General features: G+C 41.4%; 1 protein-coding gene across 1 annotated transcript; it reads right to left on the reverse strand.

Moving 5' to 3' along the window:
* Nucleotides 1-16348: 16348 nt before the first annotated feature.
* LOC117559939 (creatine kinase U-type, mitochondrial-like) lies at nucleotides 16349-24238 on the reverse strand. The gene is made up of 10 exons (XM_034236670.1): nucleotides 23927-24238; nucleotides 21738-21905; nucleotides 21183-21381; nucleotides 21003-21098; nucleotides 20678-20899; nucleotides 20479-20564; nucleotides 19590-19713; nucleotides 19158-19292; nucleotides 18938-19063; nucleotides 16349-16626 (listed from the first exon to the last, which is right to left on the reverse strand). The coding sequence occupies exons 2-10, from the start codon at nucleotides 21881-21883 to the stop codon at nucleotides 16510-16512; spliced, it is 1251 nt and encodes a 416-aa protein (XP_034092561.1). The 5' UTR covers nucleotides 21884-21905; nucleotides 23927-24238; the 3' UTR covers nucleotides 16349-16509.
* Between the last annotated feature and the right edge of the window lie 717 nt (nucleotides 24239-24955).

The raw sequence follows: 24955 nt of genomic DNA on the forward strand, positions 1-24955 counted from the left end.
ATTACCTTTGTCAGTAACGGAGTAGTGTAACGCATAATTCAGTAATCACACTACAGTTACTAACATTGCTCCGACACGCGTTACTTCGTTACTTTTATAAAATAATCACACTCACTGACAGACAAGAGGGGTTTCCGCCGCAGGTTTACATGTAGGCCTTATGTAATCTGCGCGACTTGCGAGACCACATCTCCACGTGCAGTGCTGCATTACATTACATTGCATTTAGCTGACGCTTTTATCCAAAGCGACTTACAATAAGTGCGTTCGACCGACAAACTTGAAGAAAACAGAATCATATAAGTACATCAGGCTTCATAGAGCAAAAACATTTCAAGTGCTACTCAACTGGCTTTAGATAAGCCAGCCCTTTATTAGTATATAAATGCTTTGTTAATAGTTCTATCGCTCGAAGTGGAGTCGAAAGAGATGAGTTTTCAGTCTGCGCCGGAAGGTGTGTAAGCTATCTGCTGTCCTGATGTCAATGGGGAGCTCATTCCACCATTTTGGAGCCAGGACAGCAAACCCACGTGTTTTTGCTGATGGGAACTTGGCTGAGTCTTTTCATCTGTAAACTCCCTCAACGGGGCCGCTCGCTCTCTTTTGTTGATCGCCCTCTCACGGGTGAACAGTTCAATGCCCCGCTTCATTGTAGGAATTCTGCCATGTCCCTACCACTTTAGTTTGACCATCTCTGTTACTAAGTTATGGAATACTAAATAAATAAGTAATTAGATACCTCACCGTTACTGCGTTCATAAAGAATGATAAGAATAATGCGTCTTGAACTGGTTTAATTAATTATTGTCTTTACGTTTCACAGACTGTTAGCTTATTGTGGTAGGCTGGTAGCCTATTTTAGAGCATATAAAAAGAAAGACTTGTGTTATGTCTTCCTTAATGCAATAGTAATTGGGGGTGCAAGTGGAGTCTCGCAGAGGCAAAACTGTGGCGCGCTTACACTGTAGGTGCGCCGCAGTCTGCGTGATCTGCCTGTAGGGAGGGACGGGCCGGCCCTGCGAGTAAAGTAACGAGTAAAGTAACGAGGAAAGTAACGAGTTACTTTATGTAGAGAGTAACAAAGTAGTGTAATATATTACTTTTTTAAAAGTAATATGTAATATATTGCTTTTTTTTTAGTAACAACCCCATCTCTGGTGGCGGCCATGTTGGATTTCTCAATTTTGAGACATTTTGGGACATTTTTGAGCTTCATATACAGCAGATTTGGATTCAGCACCCCTTAATACCCCTAGAAATGTTGCATAGCATAAATAAACACAAAATGCCTTCGGGGTTCTGATTTTGTGAAAATTGACCCTGTCTAAAAGCACTGCAAAGCCAAGTACACTATAATTTATGGCTGTGGACTTATGCCAATGGTGAATGATTTTTATAAATATTACGTGGTATGATAAAATCCCTTATGTCATACTGCTTAGCTGAACAATGAGCGGATGACCATCCATCAATAAAGCACTTGATTCTCTGATGCTAAAGTGAGTTGCTTCTCCATTGTCGAACAGAAACAACAACATTCTATTATGTACATACAACATTGAGTGAAGACCTTAAAGGAAGACTTTAGAAGAATCTATTCCTAGATGAAAAACTTGCAGTTTACTCATAGAACATTGCAATATCATTGCTATACCTCCTTCGAATCACCCTTTTACATAATTCACTCAAATCACCACTGCTGACCAAGCTTCTAGTTACTGGCACGGAAACTTCAACCTCCATCCTGGACCCCATCCCCTCCACCCTTGTCAATCGTGTCTCCCCCAAGTCATTCCTCTGAACACCGCAGTCATGAACTCCTCTCTGTGCACTGGCCTCATCCCCCCTGCTTTGAAACTCGCTGCTGTCACCCCTGTACTGAAAAAACCCGGACTAAACCCTGAAACCTTCAATAACTACCGGCAGTGGCGTTTCTATATGTGCAAAAGTGGTGGGGCACAAAAAACTTAGATGTCTATATTAGGGCTGTCAAACGATTAAAATTTTTAATCAGATTAATCACAGCTTAAAAATTAATTAATCATGATTAATCACCATTCGAACTATGTCCAAAATATGCCATTTATTTATGTATATTGTTGTGGGAATGGAAAGATAAATGAAAGAAGGCGGATATATCCATTTAAGTATGTATGTTTATTATAACATTTTTCTGCGTGTCAAAATGAAAGACAACCCACACACCTATCAATCATCAAACCGTGGGGTGTTAATTCATTACGTGTTGATTTCTATCAACGGGGGAGTACTTCAGGAAAGTCGACAGAGGGGGGGCGGCTAGTGGAGTACTTCGTGACCACAGAGTGTGAACGTTGTGATCAGCTGTTTTAGCGCAGTTCTCCAGTGAAGGGGGGGGGGGGGAGTCTCCCTCCGCAGCCGGTTGGCGTAGTTTTGGCACAATTCCGTTGTACAGACCGACGTTAACAGCAGCCCTATCTGTGCACACGGAGACCGACTCTGTCGTCCGGTGATCTAACCGCCTTCTGGAAAAGCTTCACTAGTACGTCAGTACGCAAATGCGCTTTGTGACACAAGTGACGGTACGCATTTCAGATTACGCACATAACCTGCGTACCAGTTATGTGCACCCCTGTACTACAGCAAAAGTATTCTCCGTCGGGACTTCCTGCAACAACACCACGCCGTTATCAAAGATGTTCTATTGAGAAGACGATCACTACGTGACAAAAGTTTTCAAAACCGTGGCTACTGAAATCAATCTTACTAACTGCTGTCTGTGCAATTTACTCCGCGCGAGTTGGCAGACTTTATTTTGCTTACTTTAACATCATTTTTCATGGTGGGGCTAAGCCATTTCTTGGTATGGGTGTAGCCCTACCCCAGCCATACCCTGGCGCTGCCACTGGTGGCACGTATGGGGCGGGCCATTCTGCACATGCGTTAAATGCGTTAAATATTTTAACGCAATTAATTCAAAAAATGTATTACCGCCGTTAACGCGATAATTTTGACAGCACTAGTCTATATATAAGCTTCTGCAGAGAGGTTCATGTCTGGTGAGGCACTGGCACTGACTCTTCAGGTTTATAAATATTATATTTTGACCTAAATCAAAATATAATGTTATTTTCAAAAGCTTTTTTTGTCTGATGCTTCAATTAATTTTAACAGACAGTTCAACAGAAGGATACCCAAAAAATGTAATTTTATCATTTAAATATTGAATTATTCTCTCTTAGTAAGATCCCATTTTCAATACAATTGTGGTCTTACCTTGACTTGAAGATGAAGTCCATTTACCTGTCCTTCTGGACAAAAATCTCTATTACTTTTTTGTAAAAGTCCTCCTTATCTTCTTGTAGTTTCAAAAGTCTATCATAAATCTAATCGATAGATTTATGATTCGAAAATGATAAAAGTAGGATATTATCCGGCTGAACAAAACGTGCATTTATCTAACAGGTACGTTACCCACAGATCTTATTTGGAGCTATTTTCTAAAATCCTATGGAGAAATCTCATTGCTTTTTTGTGGAGGGAAGCCATGCGCAGCTTACTTCCTGGTTTTAGGACGCGTCTCTCTCCTCCTCTTCACACACCACACTTTTCGCGGCACACGTACTTACAGCCAATCAGCTCTGAATTATGTGAGATGACGTATGGTGGGGATGGCAGCTCTATGCCCCTATGGTCATTATTTGTTGCCACACACATTAAATAGGAAAATACTCTGAGCATGCGCAGTGTAGTTTTTACAGTCACCGTTCACTTAGACAGTGAGAGGGAGGGGCAGGATCGGGTTTTGTCCCACATGGCTCTAAACAGCTCAATAGGCACACACTGTAGACACTAATTAGAAGAACACATACTAAAACAGCAATGTACAGACGAATCAGATGATTAAACATGATCTTAAAATATATTTTATATATATTTTAATTTATTTTTTGCATTTTGTTGTAATCATTATAATTTCTGCTGACACTAGGTGGGGCTGTGCCCCACCTGCCCCTAATGAACAGTCGCCACTGACTACCGGCCCATCTCCAACCTCCCATTCCTGTCAAAGATTTTGGAGCGAACTGTAGACTCCCAACCACAATCTCACTTGGACAGCCATAACCTTCATGAACAATTTCAATCTGCTTTCCGCAGTCGCCACAGTACTGGAACTGCTCTACTCAAGGTCAGAAATGACATTCTCCTCTCTGTGGACTCTGGTTCCCTCTCCATCCTCATTCTTCTGACCTAACCGCTGCCTTCGACACAATTAACCACTCAATCCTCATCACCCGCCTTCAGTCCTTAATTGGCGTAACCGGCACCGCCCTCTGCTGGCTCAAATCATATATATCTGTCAGAAAACAATTAATTTCCATCAACAACTGCAAATCCCCCATCGCTTCAGTCACTCACGACGTCCCCCAGGGCTCTGTACTTGATCCCCTGCTTTTCATCATTTACATCATCCCACTTGGACAGATCCTCCGCCAACACCAACTCCGGTTCCAATGTTATGCCGAAAACACCCATCTCTACCTCTCTACAAAAACTATTTCTGCAACCACCCACTCCCAACTTGTAAGAGAATATTTTTAATCTGATCTGTTTATAGAGTTTCTTATAGTTTCTTAGAATCTGTGATACTGCAAACATCTGCTTGTAGTATCACTCAAAGACTCCTCTGTAGGTTGAGGTCACAGGTCAAACGCTTCTCCTATCCGTGGGGGAGGGTTGAGACCTGGCTGCATCTCTTTGAGACAAGGAGATTATTGTCTCCCATCTGCTATTGATTAGGTAAACGCGGGCTTCTGTGGGCCGGCCTCTCCTCGTGTAGCGGCGATGTTTTGTGGCTTTTGAACAGAAATGATTTTGGTGGACCACGGGACGGTGGGAAACTAAAGTGATCTTCCCGGCCGTATTAATGTACTGTGTTCAATAAAACTCTCAGTGCTTTGGCTAACGACGTTTCCAGACCTCTTCATTCTACCTCAACATTGCAACAACAGAAGTGTAACTTCACACAACTCACCAACTGCCTCACTGACATCAAAACATGGATGCAAAACAACTTTCTGAAACTAAACTGTGACAAATCTGAAATAATCATTACTGGCCCAAACTCACTAACCCGCTCCACCCAGGACTTCTCTCTAAACATCGACGGCTCCATCGTCAACCCTTCAACTCACGCCCGTAACCTTGGTATCATCCTCGACCCCGCCTTCACTTTCCTCCCTCACGTCAACGAGATCACTAAAACCGCCTTCTTCCACTTAAAGAACATTGCCCGCATCAGATCCTCCCTCTCATCCACCGCTGCTAAAACTCTGATCATGGCTTCATTACATCCCGACTGGATTATTGCAACAACATCCTCTTTGGTTCAGCTGCATACATCCTCAATAAACTGCAATATGTCCAAAACTCCGCTGCCCGTATGCTCACCTTGCGTCGGCAACTGTGTTAAATGTTTTTTGTTAGTTTAGTTATTTATGTTCCACTTCCTGTTTTATTTTGTATTCACCTTGAAGGTTTCTAATTTTTCTAATTCCCCTCCTCGACTCCTATCCTCGTGTCTTACCCCCAAAACACACCAGGAGCGTCTCCGTCGCGTTACGGCCGCGCCGCGGCGGTCGTAAGGATCGCGGCCCCTCTAGTCAATGGGTGCTATTACACCACACGCGCCGCGTTACGGCTCAGACGCGTCCCAGAAGCGGCTCGGCGCAGCGCTTCTCTAAAATTAGGATGAATCCTATTTTTGCCGCGGCGCAGCCGTAAGGTAAACTCCTCCCCCCATCCCCCCGTAGTCTTTCAAGTAGGAGAATACATGCCAGCGTTCTCCTCCGGTTTACAGGCACTGTAAATGATATATATATAGAATAATTATGATGATGAATGCATATTTTTTTACCACTAAAATACAGCAACACATCTTTGATTCATGTCGTTTATAACTGGAATATTACAATTAGCCTATTATTAACTGTGTCTGTAGTCTACAACACAACAAAATAGGAAATAACAACAATAAACACGATTTAAACAGACACAAACATAAACCATTTAACTACGTATAGCCTACTTACTTGTAGAAGTACAAATGTCCAGGAAATATTCCAAAATCAACAACAACTGCGAGGCTGCACACACGACGCTCCGCTTCCGCAACGTTTTGAAACGCGTCTGGTGTGTGTTGACGCAGGAGGAGGTCGCAGCGTGGCGCAGCCGCAACGTAACGCGGCGCAGACGCTCCTGGTGTGTTTTGGGGGTTAGTCCCGCCCACAGGAGATGCGAGCGGAGGAGTCGAGGAGGGGAACCGAGGAGAGAGGAGTGGAAGCAGCAGGTGGTTAGAGAAATAATATATTTACTTTTAATTCATTCACAGTGCGGTATAATGAGAAAATAACAGGCTACAGGCCCGGACACACCAAGCTGACACTAAAGAACTGACACAGATGGACCCCCGACTGTTGTGTCGCCTCGCGTCTTGGCCATGTGTCGCACTGGAACACACCGCAAAGACTTCAGCCGACGGCCAAGAAGCACGAACAAACTGCTCATGTGTGAGTGGCAATAACTCTCCTCAGAGCCATATAATAGAAGAGTTATGACATCTCCGTTCACTCCAATGGACCACTTTTTTACAGCAATGGCGGATCGTGGAGCCTCTCAATCGTTCCCCGGAAGTTAGCGCCAAGGCTAGCAGAGCTGTCGAGTTGCAGCATAATAGACCGTTCGTGACGGACTTTTAAAGGTAAGAAGAAGTTTAAAGATTTATATTGCGGATATTATCAGTACATCTGATTCAATTGAACATGTGTATTAAAGGATGTCCTTTAGTCCGAGCAGAGGTCACGAGCACCAGGAGGTTGTGGGGCAGCAATGGGGCGGAGTAAACTATTTATTGTTGAAAACAGTTTTATTGGTTGATGTTGTTCAACCAAGAAAACTGGTTGATATAGCTATCAACCAGCCTCGTTTCCAGAATCCGAGAAGGAAGTGGTGGTGCCTTCGGTTCATGCTCTCGTTAAGAGATGCCACTGTATCTGGGCTGCAGCTTGTCGGGTCCTCCTGAAGAGTTCACTCCGGATGAAGACAGTGGCTGATTGACCGCGGGCGGCACCTACCTACAGAACGGGGCAGCGGGTGTGGCTATCCACAAGAGACTTACCGATCCATGTCATGTCAAGAAAGCTCGCTTCAAGGTTCGTGGGTCCATTTCCTGTTACCAAGGTCATCAATCCTGTTTCTGTCCGTCTTCGTCTGCCCAGGTCACTGCGGGTCCATCCGACCTTTCACATCAGCCGGATTAAGCCGGTAGTGGACAGTCCCTTGGTTCCACCATCCAAGCCCTCTCCTCCCCCCCCCATGTCATTGATGGGGGCCTGATCTATGCAGTCAAGCGTATCTTGTCCGTCAGGAAACAAGGTCGAGGTCGTCAGTTATTGGTTGACTGGGAAGGATATGGTCCCGAGGAACGATCTTGGGTTCCATCCAGTTTCATCATGGGACAAGAACATTTGTGAGGACTTTTATAGTATATAAGTTCCTGGGCCGTCAGGAGTCGTCCCTAGAGAGGGGGGTACTGTTGTGCCTCGGCAACTGTGTTAACTGTTTCTCTAAATGCACTTCGAGGACCGAGGATCGAGCATCGAGGAGGTTTTCTGGAGGAGATATAATCGAGGATACACTGATGGTTCCTCCGCGGCTCCTCCGTGGATGTATTTCCGGCAACAGCGATGTTTAAAGGAATCGTGACGCACGGCCGGACTTATCTCAGCCAATGACAGCTCTGCATGCATCCCCTGGATATTATTAAGTGCTTGAATCAGACACGATGTTTACAGTGAGAACTAGGGGTGCACCGAATGGGAAATTCTTGGCCGAAACCGATACCGAAAATAGGAAACAGTTGGCCGAAAACCGAATGCCGAAAGGCCGAAAATGATTAATAGAAATATATATATATATAATGTATACATTTTTTACCAATGTTGTTCAGCTACCTGATTATGGAAATAGACATGATTATGGCAAAACTTAACTTAAATAATAATCACTATTATGGGTCCATAAAACATTTATTCAGCACTTTTGAATGCATACATTACATTTATATATGTCATGTATTATTGCTAAAAAACATGATATCGCAGTCTTAGTGTCGCCAACTCGTTTCTAATATGCAAAGACAACAAATGCGTCTATGATGTATTTTCGATCAGACGAGATCTCTCCCCCGTCTGTGTGCGAGGGGGCGGGGCAGTTTACACACACGCAGCTGCTACATGCAGCGGAGCACACTGCGGAGATGGCGGAGAGAACGCGCTCCGAGGTGTGGTTAAACTTTACCCGTCTCGATGTGGAGAATACTTGTTACCATAAGTGCAATAAGAGTTTAGCATGTAAGTACGAGCAATTTGTCTAAACATTTAGCAAAAGTGCACCGCATGCAGACGGAGGAATATACCGGGTTCGACCATCTTTTTAGCAGCTCTGTAGTCCCATCCACGAGTAACGTTTCCACGTCAGGTGTTATGTATGCTAGCAGCAACACACGGAGTTAACTACATTATACAAACATGGGTTAATGATTAGAGGAAACTGAGTTATTTATTTTGTTAAAATTTCAGCTATTCTCTTTACAGTCTGTCATCAGATTATTTAATACGATTTGTTAAAGGCTCAGGGCAATCTCGATGACAAAGGTCAATGTTCCCCCCCCTGTGAGCCAGCCGCGAGCATGGTCGCCGCGTCTTTATTACGTCATCACAACAACACGTTAGGTTACCAACGTAAGCCTGTTCTGACATTCGGTGATATTTTTTCGGTGCCGAAAGGGTCTTTTTAACCATTTTCGGCCGATAATTTTCGGTGGCCGAATATTCGGTGCATCCCTAGTGAGAACAGCTGTGAGGTCCGTGCAGAAAGCAGAGCAGTGTGTATAATATATATCACTTAGTATAACAGGCCTACATTACTCCCTTTATTTGTATGCTTTAGTTTAGTAGATATCTACAAACAAAGAGTCGATATTTTTCTAAAACCATTTACTGCTTCACATAATAAAATACAGCCGGCTGTGTCCTGATATATTATATGCTTTAGGAGCTGTGTGTGTGTGTGTGTGTGTGTGTGTGTGTGTGTGTGTGTGTGTGTGTGTGTGTGTGTGTGTGTGTGTGTGTGTGTGTGTGTGTGTGTGTGTGTGTGTGTGTGTGTGTGTGTGTGTGAAAACACTTTTGGCCCGTAATTATGGAATAAATAAATGAGGCAATAAATATATATACATGTACATTTAAATACACATGTATTTATTTCATGGGACTTTTATTTCATAATGACACATTTATTTATTTCAAGAGACTTTTATTTCATAATGACACATTTGTTTATTTCAAGAGACTTGTATTTCATAATGACTCATTCCATTCCTTATATGCAAATGAACGGGGCGTGGTTAGCTCACAGATCCAGACCAAAGCAACAGCACCACAACACTGACTCAATAGCTCTTGTTTCACACTCCAGTACTCTTAAGTGGTTTGCAAACTGCCAATAAACCAAACCGGTTCCGGTTCAAGAACCGTTCTTGTGCTTTTCTGGTGCTTAATTGGTTCTTCTCTGGTTCTGAGTCCAGAGCCAGTTCCGGGCTACAGCCTGATTTAGCTCTGGTTCTTCCTGTTTCAGCCGTCTCATTATATCGCACTGTCAATTAATTAAAAGTAAATATATAAGTCGTCATGAACACATCTGTCCATCAGACAGGAGGCTGCTGTGCCTCCTGTCATCATTGATGGACGTCTCTTTAAAATGACCGCTCAGAGGAGAGGAGTTCTCATTTCTCTAACCGCCTGCTGCTTCCCCTCCTCTCTCCTCGGTTCCCCTCCTCAGTCCTCCGCTCGCATCTCCTGTGGGCGGGACTAAGTATTGAGGATAGGAGTCGAGGAAAGGAGTCGAGGAGGGGAAATTAGAGTATTGAGAAACCTCTCTTGTCTCGTTCCTGGTTCCTTTACTTCCTGCTTTGGTTGTTTTCCCGCCATCGTCAGTGTCTGCCCCGCCCCTGATTGTTTCCACCTGTGCCCACTTACCTCTTGTAGTGTCCTGTCTCCCTTTGTCTTGTGTCTTATGCCAAACTCTCCATCGTTATCCTATTGCATCTAGTTATCGTTACAGTCATTGTCCGTATATAGTTATAGTAAGATAAGATCAGGTATGTAGTATTTTTCTAATTATTTGTTAGGTAAGCATTAGTGTAGATTATTTTGTTGTATGTATTTTTGTACTGTATCTGCTTTTCAAGTAAAGACTCTTTTTGTACTTGAATCCTGTGTCTGCCTTCGTGCTTTTGGGTCCACTCCTTGTACACCCGTGACACACCTCCACCCAATGCTCCGACCATATCACCCCCATCCTCCAGGACCTCCACTGGCTCCCAATCAAACACCTACAAAACCATCAACAACCTTGCCCCCCCTAACTCATTAACTTCAACCACACACCCCTACCCGTCGCCTCAGGTCTGCTGAAGCTAACATACTACAGCCCATCAGGACAAAGCTCCGGACCTGTGGCGACAGGCCCTTCGCTGCAGTGCAGCCCCTCAAAAAACTGCATGGGGTTGCCTTTAATATAGCACTTTAAATTGCACACTCAATAAGTTAATTGCTTGCCTTCGCTGTTAGGGGTACGCCTCCACCCCATGTACATATACAATTAAATATGTATATCTATTGTAATTGATGAAAATAATCCTTGGCAGTCAGTATTAAGCGATGACGCATTTCTCCTCCTTTTTGTAATCCAATCAGTTCCAGAGAGGAACTCTGAAATAGCTTTCATAGTGGTTGAATCAAAATTAAACCGGTTTAATACTGAGAGCACAGAATAATACACCACAACATTCTAAAACTGTAATAATACAGGTTTGCTGTAATCTCTTGCATACTGTACAGCTGTGGATCCTCAGTGAATGCTCAGCTCTTAATGGGATTACCCCACAGGCCTCAGTGCTCTTACTCCCCTCGACTTCCTTCTAACTCGCTTGCTTTTGATCTTCTCCTTACGTGGAATTAATCTCAAATCTGCTCAGCCGTTATGATTCAATTAACCAGCGGATGTCTTTTTTTCGCTCGATGTGTTGCAATTTTCAGTCTTCATTAGAGAATGAATCACACAAGAGAGATAAAGTCTGATTATGTGTTTCTTGCACTGGGAACAGCAGCCATGAATGCTCTTTAATGTATTTATAGTGATCTGTGATGGTGGACTGGAAATGAGCTTGTCACTTGGGCTTAAAGGGTTAGAAGTCTTCATGGCTGAGATGTGACCCTGTACAGAAAGAGACATGCCTGCGTCATTATTAACATTGAAGTAACAGAAAGAGAAAAGTATGCTTATTTAAGATATTATTTACACTGGATTGGTTAGTGAATAAATCACAGATGGAAACATCTGTCACTATTCTTTATGTCGCTTTGTTTATCCCTTTCAAAAGGGCTGTTCTCTATTTTCTTTGATAGTGATGATTTATAGAAAATTGTATGGGCTGTTATAGAAATGAATTGACATATTAGGGTAACATTAAATTGGAGTACAAAGTAAACTTAACATGACGGTCTCTATTAGAGAATTGCATACATGTTTCCTATTGCTAAGTGTTTTTTGTGTACTTGAACTATAAACATTTATCAGTTATATGACTGTTATATTTAGACGGTGCTTCAAGGTTTAGTTACATCTGTTACAGGGTAAAAACAAAGGTAAAGAAGTCCTGATAAACAGTGTGAAAAAGATTAGCCTTATTGTGCCTCATAAGAACTGTAAACCACAAACACACCTTTGATGATGGTGCCTTATGGTGTATGTGAAGGATACTTTACTGACAATTGCATGTTGAATGCTGATATGCTTATGGTGAATCCTACATCAATGCTTTTGGTGTAAAAGAGGCCCTATTGTGCTTTTGGGGGGTTTCCCCTTTTCTGTAGTTTGTATACGTTTTTGTGCATGTAAATGGTTTGCAAAGGCTAACATCCCAAAGGCCACATCCCCCCCTTCCCCCTCCCTGCCTGAAACGTCTCCATTGTAGTCCTTTGTTTCAGGTCTCCGGTTTCTATTGGATAGTGCTCCAACACATTGTACCAATTTTTAAATTATGTAGTAAAACTAAATATATTTGTTATGATGACATGCATTTGGTTCATATCTAGATTCTCTGAACTGATTTTAAAAATCTAATTTGAGAACTGATACTCAAAGGAGTTTGAACTTGGTGGTCACAGTATATATTTACCTATTAATAATGTTCTCACCATTCTCATGTTTGTGTCACCCTTTGATTATACTACCCTCTACTGTCTGGTTTCATCAACTACACACGTGATAATTCATGGTATTAAAAGGAGAAAAGTGACTTTGTTAGATTCAGTATGAAGTAAAAAGGTGTGGCCATATTAGCAAAAGTTGGCAAATTGTCAATGATATTTGAAAATAAATCAATATTTATTTTGCAGGACCAGTTTAAATGTGGGACATTTAAATATACAATTATTAAAAATGTATTTATACAGCCATGTATATTTGGAAGTACTATAAATACAATAAGACACAATTATACACGTAAACATCAAAATAATTAAAGATGTACAGTGTGAAAAATTAATTCTTCTCAATGGTCCGACCCGATTTTAGCATTCACCGGCTTCATTAAGGTCTCTGAATGTTTAAAGATTACCACTGCCTTAAAACTTATTTGATTAGCAGTTTCCTTCACATTTGAACACTTCAAACAGCACAGCAGATTCAGATTTCTACAGCATGGAAAGGTAAAAATGAGGACATTAGACTTCAAATGAAGAGTGTGATGATAGCTATGGGCATTAAAAGGAGAGGGACAAAGACTCCAGTGTGTTTCGCTCCGTTACATAGGTCCCCAGCACAGCATCTGACACTCACAGAATCCACGTTATTGCACACATCACTTCTCATGCATTCTTTTGTGATCAAATTTTCAGCAACTGCAACAGAGAAGGACGGGGAGTATTACCTTTTATAAGATAACATATGTGACAATATTCACAGAAGTTCTGGCTACTCAAATCACACAATAATATAAAACATAATAATAACATATCAAAGCCACAATATTGTGGTAAATGTAACATACCGATGGAGGTGCTGCAGCGGTCATAATGTTCAGCACAGTCCCAAACATGAGTGCAGGAGCCAGGGTTTGCACTCCAGCAGGTGAAACACTTTAACCCACACACTGCAGGCAAAGCAGAATTGACATTTTTTACAATGACCTCAACTTACTGATTTTTAGATTACATTTTGTGATGGCTGCTCATCTTTACTGCTCTTACCTCCTGACAGCATCATGCAGATGATCCCAAAGACACACACAGCCTCATTTTGAGTCAATTGGGGACGGGTGGCGCAGTGGTCTGTGCGTTTGATCATCAGATCAAGGGGGTCGTTGGGGAACTCCAGTTCGAAACCCGCTCCCGCCCCACTGCGTCAGTCCGTTGTGTCCTTGGGCAAGACACTTCACCCGAATTTGCTCCTGTGGGTATTGTCCACAGTATCTGACCATTACATGTATGATCTGTATGTGTAATGTGTATTTGTAAAGCTCTTTGATAAAGCGCTATAATAAATATAAGGATTATTATTATTATTATAATTGGAAAGCCAAGGAATTGAAAACTTGTCCGACCTCTGATGATGTCAAATGAATGTTATCCACTTCCTGGTGTATTTTATATCCACGGACAAACCAATTATGTTTGGACATCTCAGAGGGGAGTGTCCACCAGTTTTCCTTTCATGTTGACCATTTATTTCATGTTTAATCATTTATTTGTACCTGGCTCTCAAAAGTCGTACCAATTCATCATCAATAACAGTTTCAAAAACATTCCTGTGTCGAGGAACGTTTTCTTAACCTGAGTTACATATTTGTTTTTACATATTGTCAAAACACTTGAACCATCTTTGTTGAAGCTGAAGCTGCCACTCCTAAAGGTGTAAATGTTTAACTAATTGCTGTTTCAACAGCCAAGAAACCTTGGCAGATCTTTATTAGAGCTATGGAGTTGCCTATTGAAGTCTGCATGTATGCTGATTGTGGTCGAAAATACCAGTTAGTGTAAACACTATTGGTTCTATGTGAATTACAATCTTACGTATTCAGATAAAATCGAATTGTATTCTCTGTCAGATAAACCCTAGCCTTATTGAGATTATAATAATTGCAGCATTAAACCTCACCAGTGGCGTTTCTGTACAAAAGTGGTGGGGCACAAAAAACTCAGATGTCTATATATAAGCTTCTGCAGTGAGGTTCATGGCTGGTGAGGCACTGGCACTGACTCTTCAGGTTTATAAATATTATATTTTGACCTAAATCAAAATATAATATTATTTTCAAAAGCTTTTTTAGTCTGATGCTTCAATTAATTTTAAACAGACAGTTCAACAGAAGGATACCCAAAAAATGTAATTTTATCATTTAAATATTGAATTGTTCTCTCTTAGTAAGATCCCATTTTCAATCAAATTGTGGTCTTACCTTGACTTGAAGATGAAGTCCATTTGCCTATCCTTTTGGACAAAAATCTCTATTACTTTTTCGTAAAAGTCCTCCTTATCTTCTTGTAGTTTCAAAAGTCTATCATAAATCTAAATTATGGATTTATGATTCGAAAATGATAAAAGTAGGGTAGACATGTGGATATTATCCGGCTGAACAAAAAGTACATTTATCTAACAGCTACGTTTCCCACAGATCTTATTTTGAGCTATTTTCTAAAATCCCATGGAGAAATCTCATTGCTTTTTTGTGGAGGGAAGCCATGCGCAGCTTACTTCCTGGTTTTAGGATGCGTCTCTCTCCTCCTCTTCACACACCACACTTTTCGCGGCACACATACTTACAGCCAATCAGCTCTGAATTATGTGAGATGACGTATGGTGGGGATGGCAGCTCTATGCCCCTATGGTCATTATTTTTTGCCACACACATTAAATAGGAAAATACTCTGAGCATGCGCAGTGTAGTTTTTATAGTCACCGTTCACTTAGACAGTGAGAGGGAGGGGCAGGATCGGGTTTTGTCCCACATGGCTCTAAACAGCTCAATAGGCACACACTGTAGACACTAATTAGAAGAACACATACTAAAACAGCAATGTACAGACGAATCAGATGATTAAACATGATCTTAAAATATATTTTATATATATTTTAATTTATTTTTTGCATTTTGTTGTAATCATTATTTTAATACTTTCTGCTGACACTAGGTGGGGCTGTGCCTAATGACCAGTCGCTACTGAACCTCACCAACAAGCACTCATTTACACACTAATCTTGTTAATGCAGATTTCTAATGGCATTAGTAGATCTACGTCATTAATCTGCTGCCAGAAAAGGCAGATCAACTAAAAGAAACTCTAGAATTTAGAAGGGCCATTCACCCAAATAATTAATGAATAATTTCTTAATTTAATTTGTTGTGCTTTTATTCATACAGTTTAATCCACACTCCTTCTTTCCAAAGCATCTACATAAGATGAAGTAACTTTGTTATACTGTAGTGTCGACCAGCCCACTCTGTTTGTTCTGTCTGGTGTTTGCAAGGATCTTGACCTTTCACCCCTGGATTAAAGGCCTGAGACAGGTGAGGTCTGGATACCAGGTTATCCACCGGCTGCTGAGAAGTGATCTATCCTTTTGACATTTTTTTAGTTCCTGATGCTATTTCTTCACTTGCTGCTGTAACAGTGGCTATATTATTCTTTGTGGGTCAGAACAAGCAGGGATTCAAAGTTTGTGACATTAGTGTGCAATATATAGCTTTATTTTATTAAGACTGGCAGTCAGCCTTGGCCTTTTTCTGAGGGATAGAAGGGACTAGAGTGAGTCGGCGTTGTTGTTTGCACTTAAATTGTGCTTTCTTTTCTGTGTTACCTATTACGCTCTTTCTAATTACCTTGTTTTTAGAAATTGCTTAGACTATTTAATTTATTGTAACATGTTGTTTTTGAGATAAACACACATAACCTGGCTACATTTGATGGACAAGTGGTGGGAAAAATATTCAGATCTTCTACTTGACTAAAAGTACGAATACAATAATTCCACTTCATGATAAGTAAATATATACAAAACTGTAGCAAAAGCAAAATGTAATTAAAGAAGGGAAAGTAAAAGTTCTGATTATGCATAAATGACCCTTGAGAGAGGTTTGACTTGGTCTTTCCTTATTGGATTTGGAGAATATATCCTTACATCGTGATTCATTTTCCAAAACAGACTAACACCACCAACATTGTAGGACATCTGCCAAAAATACACCTTGTTTTGTCAATCAAGTTTATTTTGTCTAGAATGAATATGCACGTAAATTATTTATTGTAAGTAGGTACAGTGCTATACAGACCATGAATATCTTGTTAGACCAACAGTTTAATTAACTACTATTAGCCTACTCTTTTCCAGGATTCCCTGCAAAGGTAATGTTCACTTCCTGAACTGAGGGATGGGGGAGGGGATCTTGATGTCCTGCCCCCTCTCCAGCCTCTTCTCACATTCGATCAGGTAGTTAACTCCATCAACCACTAATTGTACCAGCTCCACCTGTGAACATATTGTCAAAAATCGTGGTTAGAGTTTCACAGGTTCAGGTTACACTTACAGTTATATTCAATTATGTATTATGGTCCTGAACTTTAGGAACTCTTAACTAGTATTCATCTCACTGAGGTTCAAGAGTCATTACATTACAGTCCTGAGTCTGTGGGATTTCATTTAATGCATAGGAACTATAAGCAAACAAGTGAAATTAGCTAGTGTGGTGGGGGAAAAAGTGAATATTTTGTTAAACCTATCTTTTTTACTTTTTGTTAAGTTACAATTAACTTTACTACAATTGCAGGTACATCTAAAAACTTTGCACAGCACGGAATCAGCTCTTTTAAGAGTTTTTAATGATATCCTTTTAGCAACAGACTCAGGTGAATGCATTATCCTTTTACTCCTTGATCTAACGGCCGCTTTTGATACAGTGGACCATGAGATCCTGATAGCTCGTTTGGAGCAGTGGGTGGGCATTAGGGGCAAAGCCCTCGAATGGTTTAGGTCGTATCTGACTGGTAGGACTTTCTGCATCAGCCTTGGGGACTCTGAGTCCTCGTTTGCTCCTCTCCTTTGTGGGGTTCCACAGGGTTCAGTGTTAGGCCCCCTGTTGTTCTCCCTGTATTTGCTCCCTCTTGGGTCCATTCTTAGGAAGCACGGTATCGCTTTCCATTGCTATGCAGACGATTGCCAAATATATGTGCCACTTAAAAAGAACGACTCATTTTCAATTAAACCGCTGTTAAACTGCCTTGAAGACATTAAATCCTGGATGTCATGCACATTTTTTAAATTAAATGATGACAAAACCGAAGTGATGGTTTTTGGTGCCCCTCGGACCACTCCGATAGACCTAGGATCCCTGGGCCACTCCACCAGGCCTACCATCACAAATCTTGGGATAAAGATGGACCCTGAACTGAAGCTTGACAGCCAGATCAAGGCAGTTGTTAAAAATAGCTTCTTCCACCTCAGACAGCTAGCCAAAATAAAGCCTTTTTTAAGTAGTGACCTTTTTGAAACGGTAATCCATGCCTTCGTCACCTCCCGCTTGGATTATTGTAATGCACTATATATGGGGATAAGTGCATCCTCCCTTGCTCGCCTGCAGATGGTGCAAAATGCAGCAGCACGGCTACTAACTGGCACACGCAAATACGAGCACATTTCCCCCATTTTATCTTCACTCCACTGGCTGCCCGTTCATTTGAGGATTAATTTTAAAACTCTTTTATTTACTTTTAAAGCCCTCAATGGCCTGGCCCCGCCCTACCTCTCTGAGCTGTTACACAGCTACACGCCCACTCGCACTCTCAGGTCAGCTGATCAGTTGCTCCTGAGGGTGCCAAAAACAAAGTCTAAGCGTAGAGGGGACCGTGCTTTCTCTGCTGCCGCCCCTAAACTGTGGAACGACCTGCCCTTGCTCATCAGACAGGCTCCCACACTGACTGCTTTTAAATCTCGTCTTAAAACCCACCCCTTCTCCTTGGCATTCAGAAACAAGTAGATTGTTGCTTTTATTTGCTTTCAGTGGTCTATTGTTTTTTATTATATGGCTGTTATTTATTTTTTAATTATTACGTTTATTCTGGTTTGTTTTGTGTTTGTATCTTGTATTTTAAATGTATTTATATTATGTTGTGTGAGCTTATCTCTCTGTACAGCACTTTGGTCTGAAGGTTTTTAAAGTGCTATATAAATAAAGTTGGATTGGATTGGATCTAGAAATTTCGCAAATAAGTGGATTTTGAAGGTGAATGCAATTTGTGTTGGAACTAATGTCATGTCCATGTAGAATAAATGAAGATGTTGAAGACAGTTGCTGGTTGATCAACTCTTTAACATGTGCAATCAGGTAAGAAAAATGAAGCACATTTTGAATACATTGTATTTTGTATATTTTTAGAGTCTCATCGCAATGCACTATCCCCCCACCCTTCTATAAATGGCTGTCTAGCAAGATTAACTAACTCCACAAGACTTCCTGAGCCTTTCAGGAAGGACTTCCTCTGCTTGACTGTGGTGGCAGACATCCATTACCATGTCCTTGATAATGACCTTTCACAGACCTAATTGGTAGTGTCCATTGGAGGCCGTCCTCACAGTCTGTAGGAAAGAGCCGCAGGAAGGGCTCAGCTCAGGAGACAGAGGTCTATTACCTCACCTGGCATATCACCTGGATTACAGATTAAAGAACTGCAGGGGATATTCTTATTCAGAGCACCTGTTAGGATGTCTGCTGTCTTCTCTGTGACTCTGTCTTTGCCTGCCACTAAATTCTACTTTTACTTCAGCTTCCACTTCAGGTGATTACCTCTGACTTGCCGAGACGGTCGTTGTTAGAGATGTCGACGGTGTCTCCAGTGGCCGCCGTGTCCACACCACCAGTGCCCCTCTTCTGAAGCCTCAGGTTCTCCAGGATCTTTTTGAAGCGAGGGTCCTTAACAATAAACATTAAACATCAATATGTTGAGAATACAGGAGGAAATATGTGTTGTTTGAGGGGAACCCCCAGTGTGTTTTTTTTGCATTACCCTGCTGAGCATGGGCAGACGAACATGCACCCCCGCCCTGAGTCCAGTGCCCAGGTTGGAGGGGCAGGTGAGGATGTAGCCCAGACGGTCATTCCACATGAACTCCCAGCCTCTCTCCTGAATAAGATGCTCCACCTACAAATTACAAGAAAGTATTGTATTTTTACTTTTTGGAACACACATTTGAAATATAATTTCAACAGACTGGAGATAAAATATTATTCAGACAAATAAGGCTCTGCTTTTTTTTCTATTTTTGATGTGGTAATTCCAATGATTGTTTTAATACAGCCTCATACTGTGTAGGCAATCATATGTAAGTAGTGTGTCTGTATGTACTAATATCAATACTTGCACTTAGACAAACTGCATGCATTTTTGTTTTCTTTATTTAGGGTGACTAAAATGTTTTAAAACTTTACACATGCATACCTGTTTAAGTCCTCTACAGAACCTTTCAAACACTCTCTTCATGTTTCCTCCTTTCTCCATGGATATGATCCTTGTGTGGTCCTCCTCATTGATCCAGAGTAAGAAGTTCTTCTCGTTGTTGTGCCTGAAACCCCAATAACAGCAGAAATGAATTCCAATTCAGAGCTGGGTTTTAGTATTAATACCAATCTGAATCTGCTGATACAATTGAATCCTTCAGCAGTATAAATGTGTTGTCAGGCAAGACATTGGCTATCAAGGCACAGGTAGGGAGGCGGAGATCTGAGCAACAGTATTATTATCAACAAGGAAATTATCTACATTTTGAGTTATGGAGGTAAAGGAAGTAGAGAGGCCAGACATTTTTTTGCAAAGAAGAGTTTCATTTAATTAGTGCAAAGCAGTATTTTAAAAGCATGGAAAGGATAATTAAGGCACAAGTAGATTACTCATCAGTAATGGAGGGTATGGACGAGCTGCAAGCGAACGCATCAGTGTTCTACCAGTGATGTTTTAGGCAGAGGAAAAATAGATTTTCATGCATTGTGAGACTAATTAACAATAAAGCACCATTGTTGTTTGCTGGTTATTTTAAGCCTCGCAGCAATAGGGGAATGCATTTCTTTATAAACTGTTCGAACGTGATTTTACAGAAAAACGGTGTAATCTAATTCTACAGTATAAGCCACTTCTCTCTACTCATATTGGTCCTGTATTGTACGATGTTGGTGTCTAATGGTGCCTGTTGTCAGAAGATATTTCCTAAATAACCCTTTGCGTCCAACACATTAATAAATGTCATCCAATACGCTACACTGCTTTAAAAGGATGTTTGTGACTACAGCCAATCAGCACTGTTTATTTTAGACAGGGATTTGCCTCGGTTTACCAGATCCCACGAGCATCAGGCCAATCTCTGGCCATCCCGGAAGCAGTCAGCAGAGGTGACACAGGTTTATCAAACAAGAGGTGCTCCTGCCAGTGAAGGGACAGAGGAATCATGGGGAACATTAGTTGCCAACATCCATCAAAAAACAAATAGAGATACTTGTCTCTGAGTGTGTGCGAGCGTATGTGTGTGCACTTACATCAATAAGGTGTTGCTGCTCTCTATCAGACATATCTCCCAGGCTGTAGTAGCGCCCAGCCAGGTCCCCCTTCAGGCCGGACAGAGCGGTCACACACACACGCTCCACCTCACGGCGCTCAGAGCGCGAGCATGCAGGGGGGAGACTCAGTCCACGGATGCTACGCCCGGTACGGACACGAGATGACAGCACGTAGCGCTCATCAAACATTCCTGAGGTGATCTGAGGAGGTGAAAGCATTACGTCACTGCGTGTGGGAGTTTGAGCAGGTTATAGGAGGAGGATGGGATGGAGAGAAATTAGTAAAGAGAAATGCTGGTGTAACCTTTGAAGCATCCAGATCAGTGGGGTGCTTCATTGTGCGAGGATCGTAGCCATTGTGTCTATCCTTGATAACAGGATCAAAGAGCTCAGCAAACAGCTGGTGGAGAAAATAAAACACTCAGTTTCACATCTCATTTTTGGATTGTAGACACAACAACACACTGCAAACATGAATTCCAACCTCGTAGCTCTCCTCGTCTCCAGCTACCATGCCCACAGTCTTGATAAAGGGGTGTCCAGGGTTGTCCACCCCGGTCTGGATGCACTGGTCCACGGTCCACTCGTTGGAGGTGGTCTTGTCCCTCAGGTGTCCATAGATGGTGGGGGTCAGGGCTGCTGCCATGCAGTTGTTGTGCTTCCTCAGGTCAGGGAAATCAGCACTATTGGAATAAAAAAAAAAACACTTACTTATTGTTTGGACAAGAAGCTTTACAACTTACAAAACTGTTTTGAAGTCTGTAACCAAAGACCAATCACATTATAAATCCTTTAGTTTGCTTCAGCATTTTGAGAATAAATTCATACATGTCTGCATTTTTAAAAATATATTTCTTAATAAATATTATTAATTTTATTTGGTAGATTAACTGTTCCAAGGAACTTGATTTGTATGTATGCCATGCATTGTGTTTGAATGTACCTAAATGATAAAGTGATTTAATATCTCTTATTTTATGGAGAAATAATATAGGCATTTTGGCTGTATGGAGATTATTGAAGAAAGTCACATATGTACCTGGGTGGATAGAGCTTCCTCCTCTCAGCTGCATCAGCAGTGCTGTCACAGAGAAGATATCCAGATGTCAGAGAGCCAGCTCCCACGCTGGCTAGAATCACAGCCGTGTTACGGCCAGATATCATGCGGGTAAAAGAGTTCGCCATGGTTACCTGTTCTGGTTATTACCTGGTGAAAGGTCAGAGGGTAAAGTTGATTTTCCATTAACACTGTGTTTTTCTTAACGAAAAAGGTTACAATAGAGTACATTTATGTACATTTTAGTCTGTGACAACATATAAGGATAGGATTTACTACATTATTATTTAACTATTTAATATAAATAATGAAAATCCTGCATCATAAATACTTTTAATTTAGATTTACCAAGAATACTTCAAAGGTATTGCTTTTTTTGTGTATTGTATTGGGAATGCATGACTTTCACTTATAACAAAGTATTTTTACAGTGTGGTATGATAACCTTTACTTAAGTAAAAGATCTGATTATGCTGTCTACCACCAGGTTGCTGCTGACAGTCATCAAGTCTCATCAACAGTTATTACTTGAGTACTTTAGTTTACCTCTGAATACCAACGTGTATTTATACTGCTTGTGGTTATAGTTGTTTTATCTCCTTGTGGAGTTATATATGACAGCCTATGTGTTTATGTTTATTTGCGCTTCTTTACTACAGCATCCTGCCTGAATGTCACAGAAGGCATGATCTAGAAGAACATTAACACACATCTTCAGACTAGACAACTAATGTCATTAACCTATCAAGTCCTCAAGTGACAGATTACAGGATTTCAGGATGTTTGCAGATCACCAATTAAACATATTCTATATATGTCTTAATCTGTATAGGTTGAAGTCACCTGGCCATCACACCCACACACAGTATTTATAGTAGCAGTTGGTGAGGTTAAGCTGGAGTGCCAGTTTAGAGGTGGCATCAGCCCAAGACAACACATGATCCTCTCTGACAGTCTGGGCTGCTTGGCTGAGTTTACACAGAAACAACGTAAAGACAGAGAGTGGGCTTTAAGTGAGGAAGACTAAAATATAGAAAGTAAGTGAGAGGAAATTGAGTTTGAAAGGAGCTGTGGATGTTGGATGTATGAAAATAAAGACTTGTAAAGAAGCAGGAGTTGGTGATGATAGTAAAGAAGGAGTGAGGGTCAGTTGGGATTTCACAAAAGGTTAAGAAGAGAGGGGGAAAGGTTGGATTAGAGAGAATCTTGTCCCAGACTTGAAGATTAAATGAAGAGGGAAGGTAATGAGGAGAGGCACTTGTGACATGTGACCTTTCTAAAAAGAGGAAACACAAAAGGGAGGGGAGCTGTCTACCTGCTGATATCAGGCAGATTAAGAGGCCCTAATGCAAAAGGCTGCTGTGCCGTGTAGACCACATAATGTGTTATACATGTAAATCTAGTGGGCATGTAAGAAAAAAGATGATGAACACTGTGTTTTCAAAGCTATTTGAAACTTCCATCAAATATCATTAGAAAAAGTGTTCAAAAAGAAATCCTCTTAAAGTCTTATGCATACTCTACAACAATATACATGTTTTTTTTTCTTTGAAATCACCTTTTCAGAGGACAGTCACAAGTTTGATCAAAAACAAACAAGTGAATAATGTGTAAAATGCAGCCTAAAAGCTGTAAGCAACAATTGTACTCCCCACTGGAGAGGCAATAATAATAATTAATTCCTTACATTTATTATAGCGCTTTTCCAGATGCTCAAAGATTTACAAATACACATTACACATATATATTTTTTTTTTATACATGCAATGGTTACTGTGGACAATACCCACAGGAGCAAGTTCAGGTGAAGTGTCTTGCCCAAGGACACAACGGCTTTACAGACGCAGCAGCGGCGGGTTTCACCCCTTGATCTGATGATCATTGGGGTCCATCTACACGCCTCGAAGTCATCGAGGCGCTTTTACAAGTACACATTGATATCATACATGTACTGTGGACATTACCCACTGGAGCAAATCCGGGTGAAGTGTCTTGCCCAAGGACACAACGGCCTGACGCAGTGGCGGTAGGAGCGGGTTTCGAACTGGAGTTCCCCAGCACCCCCCTTGATCTGATGATCAGATGCACAGACCACTGCGCCACCCGTCCCTACAGGCAAGAAACATGGACAGGGCTGCTAGAAAGGAGAGGATGGTGAGTTTATTGCTCACCTGAGGGTTTTCTGAAGAGTTGAGGTGGCAAAGGCTGTGTGTTTCCTGCAGCTCAGTCCGGAGAGGCTCGATCTGCAGAATGAGAGCAGACTGAAGAACAGAGACGGGATGGGTGCACTGGATAAGGATTAGCCTCTCACTAGGCGTCAGACAGAAAATCCTCTTTCGACTGTCAGTCAGCATGTCTGTCAGTTTGGCAAACATTACCTCCCATGCCAATCAATGGCATTTCAAATTGATATCATCACCTATGCAATAGTGTCTCTAATTTGAATACCTTCTACTTATTTTATTTCCCAGCAATTCAAGTACAGTATTAATGATTTTCACTCAGCTGCTGTCTTAGACTGGAAAGGGCTGAGATGTCGCACCAACAGCGTTCTGGTAAACTTTGACTAACTGTCGTCCAACTGTCGCTTGGAAACAGGAGTCATGTTGGTTATTCTGCTATAAAACTCCCGCTGAGACACGATGACTTCATCGCCTTGCAAACACGCTCAACTTCTGATTCACACATCACCACTTGTTTCTTCACACTCTTCTTCTCTCCCTTTCATTCACGCTAACATTATCTCCTGCAACAAAAAAGAGCAATGTAAGTTGTTCTAACAGTGAATAGTGAACGCATATTCAACAGGGTTTCCTCTTCATACTGTAAGTGTATTATATTAAAGCTGTTAAATACTATAGATAAGAGTTATGTAATGAAACATTCCCTCACCATATTGATTGTTAGCTCACATTTATAACATGTTTAGTGTCTAAAATAATTTCAGGGGAAATTAGAGAAACACATTTTTCTTTTTTTTACACTTTTTGGTTTAACCGTAAAACAGACAAGGAGCGGTTTATATGTTTTGTACACAGGTCATCATGCCTCTGCTGTAGCAAATAGCGGCAATGCTGTACATGACCACCGCGTGGCAGGATTGCATCAGTGCCGGATTACACTACGTGACGATATGGAGGCCTACAGACAGATGTTATTTAAACCACACATGTGACGAGTCATTTGGTCCCAGTCTCATG

Source organism: Gymnodraco acuticeps, unplaced genomic scaffold (assembly GCF_902827175.1).
Source record: "Gymnodraco acuticeps unplaced genomic scaffold, fGymAcu1.1, whole genome shotgun sequence".
NCBI lineage: Eukaryota > Metazoa > Chordata > Actinopteri > Perciformes > Bathydraconidae > Gymnodraco > Gymnodraco acuticeps.

Coding starts and splice junctions, on each gene's coding strand:
- LOC117559939 (XM_034236670.1), bottom strand. CDS start 21,883: ATGGCGAACTCTTTTACCCGCATGATATCTGGCCGTAACACGGCTGTG. Junction 21,099..21,182: donor GAGACGAGGAGAGCTACGAG/GTTGGAATTCAT, acceptor TTTCTCCACCAG/CTGTTTGCTGAGCTCTTTGA. Junction 19,714..20,478: donor CCTGATGCTCGTGGGATCTG/GTAAACCGAGGC, acceptor TTGGGGTTTCAG/GCACAACAACGAGAAGAACT.